This window comes from Rhyacophila brunnea, unplaced genomic scaffold, assembly GCF_057557595.1.
Source record: "Rhyacophila brunnea isolate RB1 unplaced genomic scaffold, BYU_Rbru_1.0 scaffold_12, whole genome shotgun sequence".
Lineage (NCBI taxonomy): Eukaryota > Metazoa > Arthropoda > Insecta > Trichoptera > Rhyacophilidae > Rhyacophila > Rhyacophila brunnea.
This window is the reverse complement of record NW_028232774.1, coordinates 25,539,115-25,560,133: the sequence shown is the minus strand read 5'-3', so window position 1 is coordinate 25,560,133 and position 21,019 is coordinate 25,539,115. Positions and strand designations below refer to the sequence as shown.

Sequence of the window (21,019 nt, the reverse complement as noted above, 5' to 3'; positions counted from 1 at the left end):
AGCGGAAAGGCCATAAGTACGCCATGATTATTTGCATTACTATTTTAAATCTCGCTAATCCATTCATTAAGTCTTTACTATCAGAAACAGCAATTTCCCTATTAAATTCACATTATTATTTATATTACAATATTATTTACTCCATTAAACTTGTGTATTTCCAAGATTGAACGTATACAATATTAACAATAAATATCTTAAATAGTATAAATTATACTAGATTTATTTTTGACCGATTTTATCAATGTTACTTGTAAATATAAAAATGTTATGTTAACAATGGAAAAAATGCCAATCCCGGGACCAGTCCCGGGATCCCGGGATTGTCAAATTGTAATCCCGAAATCCCGGGATCAGAATTTTGGCTCGGGATTGGTTTCCCTATTCTTGATATAATATTCTAATGCGAGCATTTTCTTTATTCCCAGGCCGCGAAAGAGTTGAATCCCTTATAATGAAGGAGAAAAGCAAGAATGCTGCTCGATCCCGTCGGGAAAAAGAAAATGCGGAGTTCTTGGAACTGGGCAGACTTCTCCCACTACCTGCAGCTATCACTGCGCAGCTGGACAAGGCGTCAGTCATCCGCCTCTCCACCAGCTATCTGAGGCTCAGACAGCTCTTTCCCGATGGTGAGTAACAAGACTATACAATGTAATAATATATGCATATTATAATAACGTTGCCTACCATATTTTGTGGGTAATTATAAATATTACTTAGTAACTACAGTATGGCCCCACAAGGGGGGGCTGACAGGGCTCTAGCCTGGGGGCCCGGGCTCAGGAGGGGCCCGGCGAGGCGAGTCGAACAGATAAGTGAGATAAACACACATCACAAATTTGCTCTTATAGTAAAAAAGGTCCTAATGTGGTTGTACGTTACAATTTTAAATTGTATATCGATACTTGACAACTCCATAATTCAAATGGATGTATATACAAAAAAACACTAACTATACTAGAGCGTCACACTGCCTTTATCCTTAGAGATGGGTAGGGGGGCCCGCCTCAGGATGTGCGGGCCATGAACTATATACAATGTTTCATTGAATCTACCGTATAGGGATTAAGTGGCTATTGACCAGAGAACCTAGATTGGCAGGGCTCCGGGGTTTAAAATAAATAAAAAGCCTTTTTCCATGTTGCCGCCAATTTCAACAATCAATTTTATTTCCTTCCATTTATGAATGTTGATAGAATTTAAATGGATTTTGATTTGATATGAGTGATATTTGAACCAAATTCAAAAATAGAACAATTTTTAAATAATTTTGGACCAGACTCCTTTTAAAAGTAAACAGTAGGTAATGAGTAAATAATACGTAAAAAGATCTTTTTAATTTAAATTGTATTTTTTCATAACACTGCACACATTCGTATATACCTCATTTATTGTAGATTTTGTCTTTATTATTGTCTATTTTTTTTTTTTTTTTAATAAATATTGTCAATTAATGTAAATTTCTATTTTCCTTCATTTGACCTCAGGTCCCTTACGATGTTATCATAATGCAAAGGTTCTTATAGAAATACATTCAGCCAGGAAATCTTACACCGCTCCTTTCAAAGAAATACGCGATGATGGTATCTCTATTATAGAGGACATTTCATCTGTGTTTATACAATAATATAACATTGTTATGATTTGAATTAAATTCAAAAATATTATAATATTGTAAATATTCATTGTATGATTTTCGAAAGAAGATAGCAATCAAACGAAAAAATATTTATACCCAGATAGTTCGATCAAATAAAATGATAACAATTGTGTAGCTAAACCTTAAAATACATAGGTAATCAAAACTTTATTATTATTAACAACATTTCATACGATGCGTCTGCCTCTGGCCATGTCGGTTTTGAACGCAGGTTAGGTACTATTCATTAATTGGTTGATGATGGATTTTTAGTTTGTCGCTGAAATTGTTGTACATATTCGTATTGAAGGTCTCGGAGACGCGTGGGGTGCTTCGCCGCCACCCCGAGGACCTCGAGACTTGGCGATCCGCGAGCTGGGATCCCATCTTCTGCAGACCTTGGACGGGTTCATCTTCGTCGTGGCTCCCGATGGCAAGATTATGTATATTTCCGAAACGGCCAGCGTGCACCTTGGTTTGAGTCAGGTCAGTGAGATACACCATTCCATACAATATCTGAACACACAAATGGGTACCTACTTCTACTTTTTCCAGCAAAGGTTATAGACATCTGAAAAAAAATGTAAATCGTCTTTATTGCAATATAAACAGACTCCTGTTTTAAGTAGGTACATACGTACAATATGACATATTAACAGGGTCGGATTTACTTTATTGAAATACTGTTAATAAATACGATGCCTCAGTTATAGTAGGGTAAGTCAAAAATTTCAAGTTTTGAGTAAAGCCATTAATCCATTCCATAAAATTGCAATTCGAAAAAAATACTAGTTGTCCACGTAGAACCAATGTTTTTGTCATTTCGGGTCAACTTAGATGAGTCAAAACTTTGATCAGTCATTACTCAAAACTACTAATTTCTAGTTTTAGCACTATGGAATTGAGCCAATGTCAAACACTTATAATTTGTAAGCGAATCAAATAATATTAGATAATATACACTGAGGAAGTCCCGTGTTGCATTTCAGAATTTAAGTCGTTCCTTTGATAAATTGAACTACATAATATAATAAAATATTTTTTGTTCTTAAAATATGTTTCAATAAGTTGTGTTTGGGGGGGGGGATAAGTATATGGTTGCAGTTTTATTAATATTTGCTATTATTATTCCAGGTAGAACTGACCGGAAACTCGATATACGAGTACATCCACCAATCTGACCATGAAGAGATGGCGGCCGTCCTCTCCGGAGGATGCGCTGTCCCCCCGCAGACTACTCCACCACCCCTCAACCTGCTGCAGCCACAGCATCACAGGGCTGCTGGATACGACCTTGAATGTGAGAGGGTCTTCTTTCTGAGAATGAAATGTGTCCTGGCCAAGAGGAACGCTGGTCTCACAACTCTTGGCTATAAGGTAGGTGTTAAAATATGTTAAATAAATATTTTTGATTGTCTATTAAATTTATTCTCTAGCAAATAAATATAGTTTATATTCGTAACATATTCTTTGGTTTCGCGATGACATCCTATCAGAGGTTATACAATAAAGGGCGAGGGAATTCTATGCCGGCAAATCGTTTAGAATGCTTCTCATTATGATGCAAAATATGATCAGGCACGCGCAAGCTCTCCAAAATGGCGCCCCTGTCATCTCGAAATGGCGGCGAACGGTACCAACTCATTTACATGTTCGAGTTCCAAACAGTGTTAGTTATTTTGAATATTTTCTTTCAAGTGTTTACATTTTTATGAGACCAATTGAATCAATGACAATGTATGCGGGAAATTATGAATTATCGGTGAAACTTTTTATAGAACAAGTTTTAGTTTTTGCAATTGCATTTTACAGAAATTACTTTGACTAAAATAAATGATAAAATAGTAACAATTTGTGTATGTAATTTTAATTGGCACACGTCATCTACCAATTGCAATTTTGAAATGTATAGGCTGCAGGGTTTCCCAAACTATGTTCCGCGGAACACTGGTGCTCCGCTGAACGTGAATAGGTGTTCCGCAAATTTATCAGAATTGTACCCCTTTGTGTCAAAGCAAGCTAGTGTTGTTTTACTTTCGTTTACTACAACATATTTATGCGAAGTAGGATTTCCTTATTATGCTACAAGGAAGTCAAAGTCCAGGAACACGGTCGACGCCACACCAGACATAAGAATTCAACTTTCTAATATTGTGCCTGATACCAATAAAATTATCAATTTAATAAGGAATTATTGTCGAAGAAAATAAACCTTCTTTCACTTACCTACCTATATGTTTATGTGTTTTGGTTGAAAAACAATTAAGTACTAAATAAATAATTAAGTATAGTTTTATTTCATTTTTTGTAAAATTTATTGATAACGTAAAATTTCAGGATTTGGGGTGTTCCATCGCAGGAAAAGTTTGGGAAACCCCCGCTAGATCAATGATGAATTATTTTTCTTGGTCATAGAAAAGACTCGCTTTATCCAATTAAGTCAGTGACGTCCCGTGGGGGTAATCAGATCATGCGATGCATATAGGCGGCACATTGTAATGAGCGGCGAATGATTTTGTGAGCAGTGGCGGTTTTCTATCAAGCAAACGATGCTGTCACTTCATTATAAAATAAAGTGCATATCGATGTCATAGTTTAAATTAAAAAATAATCATATCAAATCATAATCAAATAAATATAAAAAGTCCTGACAACGTAACTACCTATTATTGTATTATACATACCTAATAGATATTGTAATGGTGGTTTATGGCACATATATTTTTTTACAAGGGTGCAGCACTCGAAATGGACTGGAACGCACCGGCACGGGACGTCACTGATTTTAACATTTAAAATTGAGCAATTATTGTCTTGTACTCTGAAGTACTGTACTTGCACTGAACCCTGTCGGCAAAATTCAATAATAATATGTCCGATTTGAATTGTTTAGTGGCTGTTTAGTTGATTGTTTGTTAAATTTTCTAACGAATCGCTTGCGTCAAAGAAAATCTCCGCTTGGCAAACCGGTCAATAGAAGATTAATTAATGGCAACATTGTTTCGCATATGATTTTTAGGACGTTGATGATTAATGTCGGTAAATATACAATGTATTATTATTTGAACTGGGTAATCTGGCTTGAATAATCCGCGAATTTGCTTCATTGGCACACACATATCTACTAGTGGGGCAATAGTAAACAAAACGGATTTTTTTTTATCTCACCCCATTTTTCTATATCTGTATTTTACGTTACATAGTGTTGAATGATTTATCTGTGATGGCAAAAGGTAGGCAGGCAATTTAACGTGTTTTTTTTGAAAATGGCGACCAACTTAGGTACCTACACTTCTAACTTCCCTGTCCTGGGCCAGTCGTACTATACCTATACCTACTTAGATCTCCAACGCCAGGGATGGCGAACCTATGGCACGCGAGATGAGTTTACATGGCACGCGAATGTTTTATGTTGAAGAGAAAAAAATAGAAACTTACAGTAATTTAAACAATATTTTTTTTATACAAAAAGGGTTTACAAATAAATATCTACTTATATGTAAGTACTTAAGAATATTCAGTATATATGTAATATTAAAAAAATAATGACGACTTAACCATAAGTGATTTCCTCGGTTTTTAATAATATTTACCAATCGATGCACGTAATCGACGAAATTCATGCATAAACGACAGATCACATTATATAAAAAATAGTAGGCAGATATTTAAAAAAAAATAAGCATTACGTTTAATTTAAATTGCATAGGTCCATCTGTTTTATGCGACACACATAATATTATCGCACTGACCTCAACAGGCGGCGCGGGAAGTTGCGGCGCAAACCACTCATTTTGACCGATTTACAATAATTTTACAATGCTTGAGACTACTGTAGCGAGAAAATGAAATTTAAATAAAATGCCTGATCGTAGCAATTCTGAAGTCAATTTGAGGGTAAAAAACCAACTTAAGTAAAACAGTAACACTCAAGAACTCGATATTTATATTTTTTGAACATTTTTAATAGAATTGTTTAAAGTATTTCTTTCATTTTACTACTATTTAACTACATTAAACTATTCGGCACGTTAGACAGTCAAAAAATAATATTTGGGAAATTTTGGCACGCGTACGTAAAAAGGTTCGCCAACCCAGCCCAACGCCATGAACATTGATTACAAATGTTGCATTGCTAAGAGAATCTCCATATATCTACCTAAGTTTGTTGGCTTCTACATTCCCCTGTACAATAAGCTCATAAGAGCTGGACTAAATCATACTTATCATTGCGAAAAATATGGGCGAGCGCCGAATAATCTATCAGTTCTCTTGTTTAAAACTTTCTCATTGACCTCATCGGTTCTTTAATATGATCTGCCCAGGGTAAATAATAATACATGTATACACATAAATCTAATTCTATTATTAAATCAATCAACATGCTACTTTACTCTCTAAAACTGCAGTGAATTTGCAGCTGTGAAGTAATTCGTTTTTACTGACCTCGTCTGGATTAGCGAAACTTGCAAAAAGTGCATACATATTCATAGAAAAGTGCATTTGATTTCAGTTCATATGCGATGGCACGTTCTTGCTGCACAACGATGCAGCAGATTGTGCAATAGTAATTACCATCTGAAAGGAAAATAGTAATATATGTAACTAGCTTCCTTTGACAGATTTAATTGGGTAAAAAGCAGACTGCGTAGGTAATTAATTGGAAAAGCGCATAGTTTTTCCCGGTTGAAAATGCATTTCTCTTCCATTTTGTAGGTACAGTAGGCAGATACCTAATATACAGGTACTTTTATTGTACGTTGTACCTACGTAGGTATATCGCCAAATTAAATGGTAAAGGTACCTAAAGACATTATTTTAACAAAATCTGAGCAAAAATACGTAAAAATGAGCAATCACTGTGCACCAAAGGCTCGTCAATAACTGACGTCACGCTCAAAGGGAGGAGAGAGGGTTTCACATACTGTGATGATTTATGAAGAAATGGTTAGGAGGTGTGGTAGTAAATGTGACCATATCACAAAGTCAAGAAAAAAATATAAAAACTCATTTTGTCTGAGAATAAAATATTCTCTTTGAAATATTAATATCGGCAATTTTCAACCCTATCACCAAAAATTTTAAAAAAGTCAGTAGTTCAAAAATGTGTTAGGGGTTTAAATATTTTGGGGGTACCCGCAAATAGTAAAATAGTGTGACGTCATTTATGGGCTAAGTATTATATGGGTGCCTACTACAGAAGAGATTGATAAAAGATAAATTTAAAAGTCATCGCCGTGGGGCAAGGTTTTGAAGCAGGCTGCTTTATGATGGTCAGGCCTTAAAACCCAAGTACAGCAAATGTGCAATATTGAATACACGTTACATTTACGTGACAATATTATACTTATTCTTTAACACGTGTCTAAGTTTATTCCATATTTTTTCACACTCGACATCCCTAACCTGCTATAGGTACGAGTAGGTACCACATATTATCCCAATCATTTTGCTTTTTTGCATTCTGATTATATACATTCCACGTATAAGTAGTGACTGAGTGAAGTTCTCCATCATATTGCTTTCGATTTTTGGTATTTTAAGAAGACATAGGTATTTCTAAAGACTGAAAGTAGCTTTGCAACACAACACTTCAGAATATGGCGTCTGAACGATTTTCTAAAGTTCCCGGGGTTATGGATCGGCCGTTGTACCTACCCTGTGTGGATGCATATTAAATTTCATTTTTAATTTTGCAGGTGATCCATTGTTCGGGATATCTGAAAGCGCGCCACGTGGGAGGCCTGCCCGGCAGCGGCGGCGTAGTGGGGCCGGAGGGGCAAGCTCGTCTGTTGGGTCTCGTGGCCGTCGGTCACTCCCTGCCGCCGTCAGCCGTTACAGAGCTCAAGCTGCACCACAATATGTTCATGTTCAGAGCAAGTCTCGATATGAGGCTCATCTTCCTTGAAGCCAAGTAAGTCCTATTCTCTTTTGCGCTGTTTTCTATCGATTTAAATCCTGCCTACACGATGTGTTTCGACCACAGAACAGATAATAAATAGAATACCGATAGGCTATATTCAATACGCCGCACGTTGAAGCAGGGTTTTTGAATTTGTGAGTGTCCTACGAAAATGAAGCACGCATTATGCACGTGCAATAGTGTGTGTAATACACCAACATTAAATGAGCGTACACGCATAAACCGAGAGCAGTTTTCAATATTAGACGTACAACGTTTTCTTGACACGTGTGTAAGTTTAATCCGGATTCTTCCTTACTCGAGACGGTTACCTGCTTATCGCCTTTACACGTTGGGTATTTCAGTTCCCATTATTTCTGAGTTCCCTGGTTTCGACTCAGTGACGTTCCTAGGGGGTAGGCAGGTCATGCGTTGCACAGAGTCGGCACACTATAAAGGGCGGCGAATTAAGGAACGAATATTAATATTACACATGATAGTGCGGTCGGTGATGGTTTTCCATAAAGCAGACAATGCCGGTCGCTTCGCTGGAAAGTATTGACATCTTAGTTTAAACCCATTAAAATACCCGTTGTAGTACCTATATTATATTCTAATGGCGGGTTTTCGTACAGGCAACATTTTCACAATGGTGCCCCCAAACCCGTCAGCCCCCCACAGACCTCCATGTACCTACCTCAAACGACCACAGTTTGAGAGTAGGTTTCGAGGAATTAGTCTAATTATTATCAGTAGATGACGTGTATGTCAATTTAAACATATTTGGTGTATTCGTCTGTTTAAGATAGACATAAATAGAGAGAAAATAAATAATAAAGTAGGCAAGTAGGTACCTAACGTATTTCAGACAATTTAAATAATTACAATATAAAAAGATTTTTTTATATACCTACTTACCTACAACGTTTTTAAATTTTCTGTTGAATTATTATGCTCAATATGCTCAAACTTGTACTTGATATGAAATGAAGTAGGTATATAAAAAACAAACAAACAAACAAATTTAATATAGAATACTGAAATGTCATTTTGACATTTCATTTTGATTTCCATAGTAACGCACGTATATATTAATAATTTAGTTGCTAGGATTTAGCAACCAATAATAGTCTTTTACTTTTTACGGATTTTTTTGAAATAACTTTCTATACAAAACAGAATTAACTGAAAATGAATTCAATAAAATAATGCATTGTAATCGTGTTCTGATATATTCAAAAAGTTTCAAATGTCTAGCTAGTCGGGAAGTTAGTTAAAAATCGACCAGTACAAATCTTGCAATCGATTTTTAACTAACTTCCCGACTAGCTAGCCATTTGAAACTTGTAGAATATATCAGAACACGATGCCAATGCATTCTTTTAATACTTTTAGCCATCTTTAGGTAGAATTGAATTCATTTTTAGACTTTTAGTGAATTCGGTTTTGTATGAAAAGTTATTTCGATATCATTATTGGTTGCTAGGGGGGCTAGCAACTAAATTATTAAATAATATATACTTGCGTTACTATGGAAATCAATATGAAATGACATTTCATTATTCAGTATTTCTATCAAGTACAAATTTTTTTGATCGTTTAAGCTAGTCAAGTCAAGTTTATATGATTCAACAGAAAATTTCAAAACGTTGTAAGTAAGTACCTAGGATAAAAAGTTCTTTTTATATTGTAATTATTTGTATGATGCTCGTACAGCTCAGAAACGTTGAAAAAATGGTAGTTCCCATACATAACTGGCTACATTCGCTTATTTGGAATTTAAAGCGAATTTTAGTTTCTGGTGCATTGTGTAAAAATATATAATTTGTATTGGCTGGCAGTCGACTGATGATGGTCGATGCGTGAAGGAAACGAAAAATTGACGCGCGGGTCATAACCACCGAGACTTCGACTGAACTCTCAAACCAGCTGTTCAAAGTTCGTGAGGCACAGTCGGCGGGTTAAACGACCATGATACAATAAAATGTTTCTAGACAAAACAATAATAATTAGTTTATTATGTTTTAGATTTTGATGTAATTTGATACTGTACCTACCTACTATCAATGGTACAGTTCGGTTATGAGGAATACAGCGACAAACACATTGTGAAAATAGCCGATATACTGGATTATTTGTTAGGTTAACCTAACCAAACCTAACCTAACCCAACCTAACTTAACATAAACTAACCCAAACTAACAAATAATCCAGTATATCGGGTATTTTAAAAATGTGTTTTCCGCTGTATTCCTCATAACCGAACTGTACCCTATCAATTTCTTTATCCGATTTATAATGCTTTATAATATAATATAGGCATTTTCAATAATTTTAGATATTTTTTAGTATAATTAGAACATCTGAAAACACATACATCTTTTATTCAACGAATAATTAACAAGCTTTGAGAATGTAACATTGCTTCATTGCTGCAATATGATAAGCATTTCATGTAGGGCCTACTAGTTTAAATTGTATAAACTAAGTAGGAAGCTCGTAGCTTAATTGGTTAAAGTATATCGGCGCGATACCAGTGGATATACGGGTTCAAATCTCGTTGAGCATCGTATTTTTTCAAATGTGATTTTTTCTAGTGAGTATATAATATCTGAGGTATTTTCAAATTATGTATATTCAACATCCATAACAATTAACGTGTTTAATAATAATATATTCTTCCGTGGACCTGTGATGATTTTCAATATTGTCGAGAACCAAATACTTAGTTTCTTTCCTTAGCACGGTCGGGGAGCACGATTGTTGCACTCCCTTGTGCAAAACTCAACAAAATCAGCCTCCATACACGACCCCCAATTACGATGGAAGAAATACAATTTTTTAGACAAATCATTAATTATTTCAAATGCGTAAGGAATAAATATATTGTTTGAGACTGTTGTTAAATTATTGTAAGTATTAGATTATCACAACTTGTTCTTCGTCGTTCTTTCCTCGATGTTTCGGTTTCGTTGCATAGGTAATTATCTCGAGAGTGAATGCGAATACCACTCTAAGTAAGCTATAATCTCATAGGTCCCTGGTTAAAATCCCGGATCCAAAAAAAAATAGTGATTTTGATCCAGATCCATCCTTTTTAATATTGTCAAAGTTCGTGTAACAATAACAATGATAGATTTGTCTCCACCCCCCCCCCCCATCCGGTATCGCACAACCTGCTTTGCAGATTATTAAAATAATTTATTTGACTTTATTATTTATTAATATTAGGTATCAGGTAGATTTATTTGGTATACTATAGTACTTAATTAACGTGGAAATTATTACACATAATAAAATGTTGATTTGATCCAAACGAACATTACTAAAGTTTTGAAATCAATCTAACGACTGATGAAAGTTTACGTTTCAGCCATCGATACTGTCAGGTTGTTCCTCGTCGTAAAGCAGTGTCAAATATCCATGAGCGGACCCTCAACTCTGAATTTTATTTTATTTTTTTGTATTTGACTGTTTTCGTGTTTGATTTTACTGCTTTCATTCCTGTAAAACTTTTCGTTTGGTCGCGTATTGTTTTTTCACTCTGGGGATAAAAAAAACAAACAAAATCATATTTTAAAATTTCAGTTCAACTCGGTTCAAGTCTCTCTTATGTTGGCGGATGCGGTTTTATTACAAGAAATAATACTTAATACTTTACGACTGTTACATATTGAGAATATAACCAATATTTTTTATTTTTAAAAACTCATAGGTTCTCACCCAAACCTAAATACTGATGAAAGGGTAGTTTATTCGTTGTGGTTTTATTTTCCAGAGTTATATACAAGTAGTCTTCAATCTAATGCTAATGTATACTTTTACTTGCGCCTCAACAAGACTCTATAAACATCCGTCAAAATGCATGTGCATTGTTCACTATTTGAAAGTCAGTTAGGGCAAGTAAATCGTCGTAGGTACTACACAGGGAACTCAGAAATAATGGGAACTGAAATACACAACGGGTAAGGCGATAGCAGGTGACCGACTCGAGTAAGGAAGAATCTGGGTTAAACTTACACACGTGTTACGTCGAGTACTAAAAACTGCTCTCGGTTTATGCATTTACGCTCATTTAATGTTGGTTTATTACACACACTATTGCACGTGCATAATGCGTGCTTCATTTTCGTATGACACTCACACATTCAAAAGCCTGCTTCACCATGCGGCGTATTGAATATTGCCTATCGGTATTCTATTTATTATCTGTTCTGTGGTACTACATAACTGCAATCAAAACAAAATTTTGCGTCGCGACTTCAGATGAAACTCAATACACATACCTATCCACAATAATTAATTTTTTTTCAGTATTTTTGCATTTTTTAAAAACATGAACATTTCTAATATTTTACACTTACAACTTTTCACATAAATAAGTACCGATAATTCGTCATCGGAAAAGTACGCACTCCAGATGAGTTTTTGCACAAGACAGATACGTTAAAAATAGAAAAATGTTAATTTTACCTTCAAAATGTATGTATGGGAGCATTGTCTATATAATAAAAAATATGAATTTCAAAATGAAGAATACATAATTACAAGATAAAAAGAACTTTTTATATACTTACCACGTTTTTAAATTTTCTGTTGAATCATATATACTTGACAATTCTATATATTAATAATTAAGGACTAATAAGGCAATTGTCAACAAATCATTTTTTTGCTATTTTGCAACAAACAAATATAGAATACTGAAATGTCATTTTGATTTCCATAGTAACGCACGTATATATTAATAATTTATTTGCTAGGACCACCCACTTGGCAACCAACCAATTATAGTGGATTGGATTACGGATTTCTTCCAAAATCACTTTTCATAGAAAACAGAATTAACTGAAAATGAATTCAATTCTACTTAAAGATGGCTAAAAGTATTAAAATAATGCATTGGCATCGTGTTCTGATATATTCTAAAAGTTGCAAATGTCTAGCTAGTCAGGAAGTTAGTTAAAAATCGATTGCAAGATTTGTACTGGACAAACAACCACCGGACAAACAAGAATACGAGCTAAGAAAAACGTGGTAAAATGGCATATTTTTTCGAATCCCATGATCCCAAGAGATTTAGTGATATAAATTAGACCTACCTACTCGTTTTCTTTCAACTATATTTATTTAGTTGGAAAGTGTCTTTTTCCATTAAATTCATATAAAATAATATTTATACCCAAAATCCCGGTATTTCGACATTGTCAATCTCAGGATTTTGGTGTCAAGAAATCGGGATCCCGAGATAATGCAAACCTCAGAGGCTCAGTGACATCATTAGATACAATAAAATGTAGTTCTTAGACAGACTTAGAATGCCGTCCTTTTTCATTTTTAGTCTCAAATTGTATGCAAAACTGTTACTTATTTTACTATCTTAAGTTGGCAAATGCAACAAAAATATTGAAAAAATGACATATCTACGAATCTACTGAGTATTAGAGCAATTCTACGAAACCTACCCTTAAACCGCGGTGGTTTTAGATACGTGAAGGTCTGAGGCACTGGCAAGTTTGGAGGTTTCATGTGATTTCGTTAAACTAAAATGTCGGTGAATTCTAACGAAGCGCCACTGCTTCCAAATGTTGTAATGATCGAATTCGTTCCTTCATTTGCTTCCCCTAAACAACACATGACCTGCCTACTCCCACAGGACGTCACTGTAAACCCCAGTAAGCATCTCAAATTTAAAATACCAGTGTATAAAAAAGACAGTTTATTAATCGAAAATATTCACTCCATAGACAAAATGGTAGCGTAAATACTGTAAATTACAAGCATAAACCACTCCACTGTATATCTTGTTATTCTTAAATTTGCGATGCATTGTTAGCACAGTGGTAAAGTGGGTACCTTCGCATTGATGAGACTTACGAGCGACAGATTAGGCACGTGAGAGGGTGGCAAAAGCACCCCTCGCCGGGGTTTGACAACCACTTATCGGTTCACACCCCAATTATTATTTTGTCGAGCTGGGACTGAGGGTGGAGTTGCTTGACAAGAAAACATATAGTTTTAAAGGCCTTTATAAATACTGATTCTTATTAAGGCTATACTTCAGTTGAGGCATGGTCTAAAAAGATAGTGGCTAGTGATGCGCGGATTGTGCAAATGACGCGTGCCGAACGAAATATAATTTGTCATAAAAATCCCAACATGCATCCATTTAATGTTATGTTTATTGTTATATTACTAATAATAATAGTATATTCATTGACATGTCTTCTTTTTTAAGTACATACGTAAAGTTCTTTAGTCATCTTTAGACGATTTAAGAATATTTTCATCCGACGCCATGACAAAACAAATCGACGTGCAGACACCTCGACTGTCGGTCTCCGATTGGCGACTGGTGAGAAATTTCGTCGCACCTACTGTTGAAAATTATTTGCCGTTTCACTGAAGTACGCTCTTAAATTGTGACACGCGACGATTATTAATATGTTTAAGATCATTTTTCGAATTATAACAAGTTCAGGCACACACACAAGGCTTGGGTGTTCGGGTTCGAATCCCCTCAGGAACGAAAAATATTAAAATTACAGTCAAACTCGGTTATTACGATCTCGTACATAGCGAGATCTCGGAAGTAATGAGGAAACATTCGTTGACATTTGGTTTATGTTTTTCTCCATACATTTATTTACTGTTATAACAAGCAACTTATCCGATATACCGAGCTAAAATACTGTTAATCGGTCGCACGTTTAGAAAATACTTCGACCCTAAGCAATAAAATCCGATCGGACAGGATGCCGCCGGGGGACGGATTAAGTTTATGACACTAGTTAAGTGTCTAATTATTGTTGTTTTCGACGACAATAATGAAAAAGTATCCACGCACATGGTTGAAAAATTCAAGCTTTGTGAAGTCCGTAGGTACCTATCCGCGTTAATTAATTATAAAGAGCTTCTTTTGTAGTTTAGAAGGCCATGCTTGTTTCGGGGATATTTACGATGGTTTTCAGATTTTTTATTTTCGACTTTTTTTGTTATGTGACCGCTCATTTAAAATACCTATTCTTTGATATAACGAGTATCGCTTATAACGAGCAAATTCAGTCAATCCCATCTTCCTCGTTATAACCAAGTTCGACTGTATCTGTGAATGGAATAATCTTTTTTCTTCCTCTTCGTCAGGACATTAACACCCTTGGATCGTGACCCGAGAATTTGGATGTCGAAAAGTCGGTTAGGTATCCCCACTAATCGCAGTATTCTGCGACACGCAGTCTGTGGCTATTGTAAAACCCGTGGCAGTCAACGAATTGGTGCAATCATTTGGGGCATACAATGTTTACTTTAATAATAATTATGACGCAGCATGTCTAAAAGACAGCAGCGCGATGACACGAACGGACACTTACAATCCTAACAATTCTGATAGTTAAGCCACACGCATTCGATAACCACTTGTAGATGCGACAGCTCGCAATAACTCGTATGTGAGCATTTTTAGTTATACCTGCAGGACAGATGCTTGACACTAGACACATGCGGAGTATCTGTGTATGAAGAATGTACCTACCTGAAAAATTTGGAAGGGGTCCGTGGTTGAAGCGACGAAAAACTATAGTAAAAAGTAGTAGGCGAGATAAATGTGGACCGTGCTAGATTTTGTTCACCTCGCCCCCTCCGGCCACCTTAATTATCAATCAATAGTATCCAAATACTTATTTTTTTTAATTTTAAATTAAATCACATCTATAAGTAATAGGTACATGTCTCCATTTTAGAGTAATTAAATAGTGGGCCCCTTTTCACGTGCCTTCTTAAACAAACCCAGTATGTAGATATCGTGTACCATAACCAGAGCCCTTCAGAAATGCGACCCGTCCAAAGTAAGCGAGCAAACACTTGCCAAAGAAAACAATGAACCCTCAATCACCCCACGCTTTTTAGTCGAGATAAAAAAAAACCCCCATTCATACCATCTCTATTTCCGATCAGTTAAAATTTACAACAAACAACGTCACGGTTTTAGTTGAAGAAATATTTTTTTATTGTCGAAATAGTGTAGTTAATTAACTGTTGTTTTAGGGAAATATAATAATTATATTATATTATGTCTATCATGCTAAAAGAGTATAAAATATTTAAAAAATGTCGTTTTATTTTTAATGTTAAAAGTTAATACATAGTTAAAACGTATTTTATAATAAATAATTACAAGATAAAAAGAACTTTTTATATACTTACAACGTTTTTAAATTTTCTGTTGAATCATATAAACTTGACTTGACTGGCTTAAACGATCAAAAAAATTTGTACTTGATAGAAATAATACTGAAATGTCATTTTGACACCCCACGTATATATTAATAATTTAGTTGCTAGGACCCCAGACCCCAGCAACCAATAATGGTGTCGAAATAACTTTTCATACAGAACAGAATTAACTGAAAATTTCAATTATACTTAAAGATGGCTAAAAGTATTAAAATAATGCATTGGCATCGTGTTCTGATATATTCTAAAAGTTTCAAATGTCTAGCTAGTCGGGAAGCTAGTTAAAAATCGATTGCAAGATTTGTACCGGACAAATAAGAATACGAGCTAAGAAAAACGTTGTAAAAACGTTGTAATAAAAACGTTGTAATAAAAATATTCGTGATTATGTTAAACAGCAGAAATCATCAAAATTAATTAATATTGAGGATGTTCCCTAGTGGTTTAATTCGTCGTTTACAAGTAGGTTACCTACGTATTTCTTGGAGTGGTTATGTTGATGTTAGTTGAAAGGATTTCGGGCAATTTTTTATACTTAATCTGTGAGAAATACGTAATATATTGAATATAATATATTGAAGATTTTTTATATAATTTAGTAATAATTGTATCATTGGTTTGAACTGTTTCGAGGCCCCCTTTTAAAATTTATGATGAATCGATTGGACTGCGTTAAAAAAAATCGCCACTGTTCGAATACTTATCCTATTTTACCTTTTACGGCTCTCATGGTGCAGTGCGTAAGGCTCTGGCCTTCCGTCATGGAGTTCCGGGTTCGATACCCGGTGAAGTCAAAAATATATTTACATAATCCAATATATAAATTCCTCAAGTTTGGGAGTTTTGCCACTGTAATTGGGGTTCACGGCCTGTTGTGGTGTTTAACAAAGAAACAAACAAATAATAATAAAAAGATTTCTTAGTTTGGGTAGGTACTTAGATACTACATCATTATTATAATGTTTCTTTTCTATCTACAGAGTTGCTGCTTTGACTGGATATGAGCCACAGGACTTGATTGAGAAGACCCTTTATCAATATATTCACGGATCAGACATTCTTAACATGAGATATGCACACTTTACACGTAAGTTTTTAAAATATGGCTGCAAAAATAGTGAAATGATTTGACATGAAAATATGAAATGAAATGAATATTATACCTTGATGAAGGAAATAACAGTGTTATTTAGCTCTCCAAAAGTGTATTGAAACCGTTTTTTACCTGTCATCATATTTGGAGCTCTGTCAGCTGTCACAGATATGATTCTAAATAAATTACTTAATACTTATTATATTATCAAAGACCTGTAAAATATTAAAAAAATAATCGTTACCTAGTTCAATGTTTTTAAAAACAGCATGACGTATATAGAACGCAATGACCAGACTTTATTTCGACGAATTCTTGTCTTCATTTGTTTTCATTAATTTTCATTAACTGTTCCATTATAACATTTCCAAACATATAAGTATTATATAACAAAAAACCGACTATTTTTTTATTATTACAACGTGTTTATTAGCTCGTATTCTTGTTTGTCCGGTGGTTGTTTATCCAGTAATGCAATCGATTTTTAACTAACTTCCCAACTTGCTAGACATTTGAAACTTTTAAAATATATCAGAACACGATGCCAATGCATTTTTTTAATGCTTTTAGCCATCTTTAAGCAGAATTGAATTCATTTTCAGTTAATTCTGTTTTGTATGAAAAGTATTAATATATACGTGCGTTACTATGGAAATCAAAATGACATTTCAGTATTATATATTTGTTTGTTTGTTTGTTGCAAAATAGCAAAAAAATGATTTGTTGACAATTGCCTTATTTGTCCTAAGTTATTAATACATAGGATTGTCAAATTTATATGATTCAACAGAAAATTTAAAATCGTGGTATATAAAAAGTTCTTTTTATCTTGTAATTATTTATTATTTTATCAACAAATTTTAGTAAGTATAGAAAATTGTAACGCATGTCACATAAAAATGGTCCGCGACAGTTGTCAAATGTTGGCAAATACCTTATAATGGTACCTATATTATTTATAGTTAATAAATTTTATTAAACACTTTATGTAATTTGGTATTGCAGTTCTCGCAAAAGGCCAAGTGACTTCGAAGTACTATCGCTTCCTCACAAAATCAGGAGGATGGGTTTGGATGCAGAGCTACGCCACAATCGTCCACAACTCCAGGAGTTCGAGACCCCATTGCATCGTCTCCGTCAACTATGTTCTCAGGTAAAACGTCAAAATTCAATTATCACACATTATTCAAAACAATTTAAAAAAAAAAAGATTTCACAGCTTTCATCATACTTGACGCGAAATTAATAAATGAATGCTTCCAATCTCTTATCATTATTTTTTTTATTATTTCCTATAGTGACGTCGAAGCTAAAGATCTCATTCTGACATCAGAGCAGACCGGCTCGCCGGTGACCGGAGGAACGTCTCCTCCGTCAGCTATCCCGACGCCTATCAGCCAACCGGAACCACCGATTATAATACCGCCTCCACAACATTGTGCTGCAGTACCAAACCATCCGTCGAGAGCTTCATCTTGTCACGTCCACCACTCTAATATCATCAGCCCACCTTCCAACAGTATTCCCGAAGAAAAATACAACGGAGACTATTGCGGAGATCCCAGTTACCCTTGCCAAGAATACGCAGTGGACTTCTTGCAATATCTAGGAACACCTCCACCGGTCGAAGGAAATTTCCAAGATCTATTTTACAATGGAGGTTATGCAGATACGGCTGAAAGTAATCACCACCATCCTGGGATGCCTTCCAATGATCACCAGCAACGACCGTTCTCCGCAGGATCTTCTTCGTGCAGTTCTGCTGAGAGCGGTGAGCCCGGCGGAGGGCAGTACCTGCCTCCGGTAGCGGCGGTTGCTGATCAGGTGTATTGCCAACCGAATGGAGGCATCTTCCAGCAGATGCCTTGCTATCAACAACAGCCTGCTCCTCCTCCGGCGTACACTAGCGTCATCGTCGCTGCGGCCCAGCAATACAACACGCATCCCCATGGACTGGGTGACGAGTACGTGCACTGACCCGACTAAAACGTTGCGATGCATCCAAGAAGGAGGCTTACGAATCATTGTTGACAGCCGGCATCGTGGTGTCGCATTCAAGCGGAGTGTCCTCGTAACGTTGATAATAAGTATTACTGTAAATGTGAAAGACAATATTATCGATTTTCTAATATAATATCATAATGCAATCGCTGCGTTGCTTAGGGGCGGCACATTCTAAAGTGCAGCAAATCAAGGAAGGCATGTGAACAAGTACAGCTTTTTGGAGCGGATTCCATGAAGGCGAGATTTTTCTGTCTGCGGCACTGGCAGCTGCTACCCGCTTTACCCAATTTTTAGTGGACATGTAGATAGGTGTTCATTGCATTATTTTTAATTAAAATAGCCACGAATAAATAAGGAAATATAAAGAATTTACACAAACATTGAGACAGTAAAACCTTAAGGGCGGCCATCGGCCATTTGAGACTGCGTAAGGGCGGCGGCAGCTACGCTTATTCTTATGACGAACACAAAATGTCCCAATACGGAGATTCTCAACCTTTTTTGTTTGGAATAACAAAATAAACCTGGAAGGTAATAGGTATAATAATTAATATTACTTACCTATTTCCAGTGGCGCGTTTCTTTAACGCAGATGACGCAACTGATTTGTCAGAAAATTTAAAAAGAATGCCTCCGAAAAGTTAAAACCAGTCACAAAGTCATTAAATTATATGAAAATTTTTAAAAAAAATGCGCATTTCTCATAAACTTGAGTGTAAAAGCATATCAAAATTACTGCATTTATTATTTGGAAAATTTAAAATACATTGTCATTTTTTATCGTATGGGGCCTCTAAATCAGTTAGTTCGTCGAGCCTCTACGTCACTAAACGCGCCACTGCCTATTGCTATTTACTATGTATTGATAAAAATATAACAATAACGTTAAAGACACTAATATTAAAATATATCCACTAATATATAAAATTGTTTCGACAGAAAAAAACAGTAAAATAGTTTAGTAGGTAACGCCTATAAGTTGTACGATTTTTTACAATTGTATACAGTCTCCTGAAATGAGTTCTGGTATCTGGTTGGGAAACAAAGTTTGGTAAAATAAATTTAGAAAGATGCTATTTTGTTGTATTCACAATTTCCTATCAAATCATCTTATCATAGTTTAAATAATTTATTATTATTCACAGCTTTATAATAAACATTTTTTTCCACATAATTATTGCTATTTCACCTAAATATTTTCATATCAAAATAATTAATAATTGTTATATTTATAATCTCTGTGAATAAATCCTTATATTCTTCCTTTTATTTTATTTCATAGTTGATATACTCAAAAAATAAAATAAGGGTCTACAAATTATAGTAAGTTTAAAATATTTTTTTAGATTTTAGGTGACCTGCACTGATATTTATTATTCATTATTATTCTAGTTTAAGTATGCCTAATAATTTATTTTATATTGAGAATATTCATTCCTGAGCAGTTTTAATTTCCATGAATATAATTATTGCAATTAAGTACTAATTATTGTAAGCGTGTAAGTAAGTTAGATTAGTAAAACTGATAATTCAGATATTTTGAATTGCGCAGTTTAGTGTAAAAAGAGTAATGAACCCACCATGTATAATATAGTTAATAATATTTAATTATAAAGTGGGTAGGTACATACCTATGTGCCAGTGGCGAAGGGTAGAGGTGGGCTGTTAAGAGCTAACATAAAATAGTGCACACTAACCTTCGTCAGTCATACATATTTGTTTTCATTGAACTAAGACTATAAATTGCTGATAGTGTAGGCTAGTTTTTAAAATTCAATTAAATCCTGTGTTAAACCAAGCCATAATAAATGATAGTTAAAAAATATTCGTCTACTTATCTATAAAAATAATTTCACATATTTTATAGATAGAATAATATTTTTTATCGATTATGGTTTGGTCTAGGTAGAGCTTAATGAATTTTAAAAACTAACCAACGTCATCTGTAATATGATGTATTCTTAATTAAACAAAAACAAATGAGTATGACTGAAAAAATGTGCACTATTTTTGTCAGATTACCCACAGCATACCTAAACTATTATGGTTTGTTTATTGGCAAATTGTATTCTTAGTTATCAATAATAACAAATAAGAATGACTGACAAAGTTTAGTGTGCACTATTTATGTCGAATCTTAACAGCCTAC

At 34.7% G+C, this 21,019-nt stretch overlaps 1 protein-coding gene across 1 annotated transcript; it reads left to right on the top strand.

Moving 5' to 3' along the window:
* The first annotated feature begins 454 nt into the window (after window positions 1–454).
* sim (bHLH transcription factor single-minded) lies at window positions 455–18,843 on the top strand. The gene is made up of 7 exons (XM_085940100.1): window positions 455–629; window positions 1,950–2,125; window positions 2,774–3,016; window positions 7,339–7,553; window positions 16,754–16,860; window positions 17,872–18,019; window positions 18,165–18,843. The coding sequence occupies exons 1-7, from the start codon at window positions 455–457 to the stop codon at window positions 18,841–18,843; spliced, it is 1,743 nt and encodes a 580-aa protein (XP_085796226.1).
* Window positions 18,844–21,019: the final 2,176 nt, after the last annotated feature.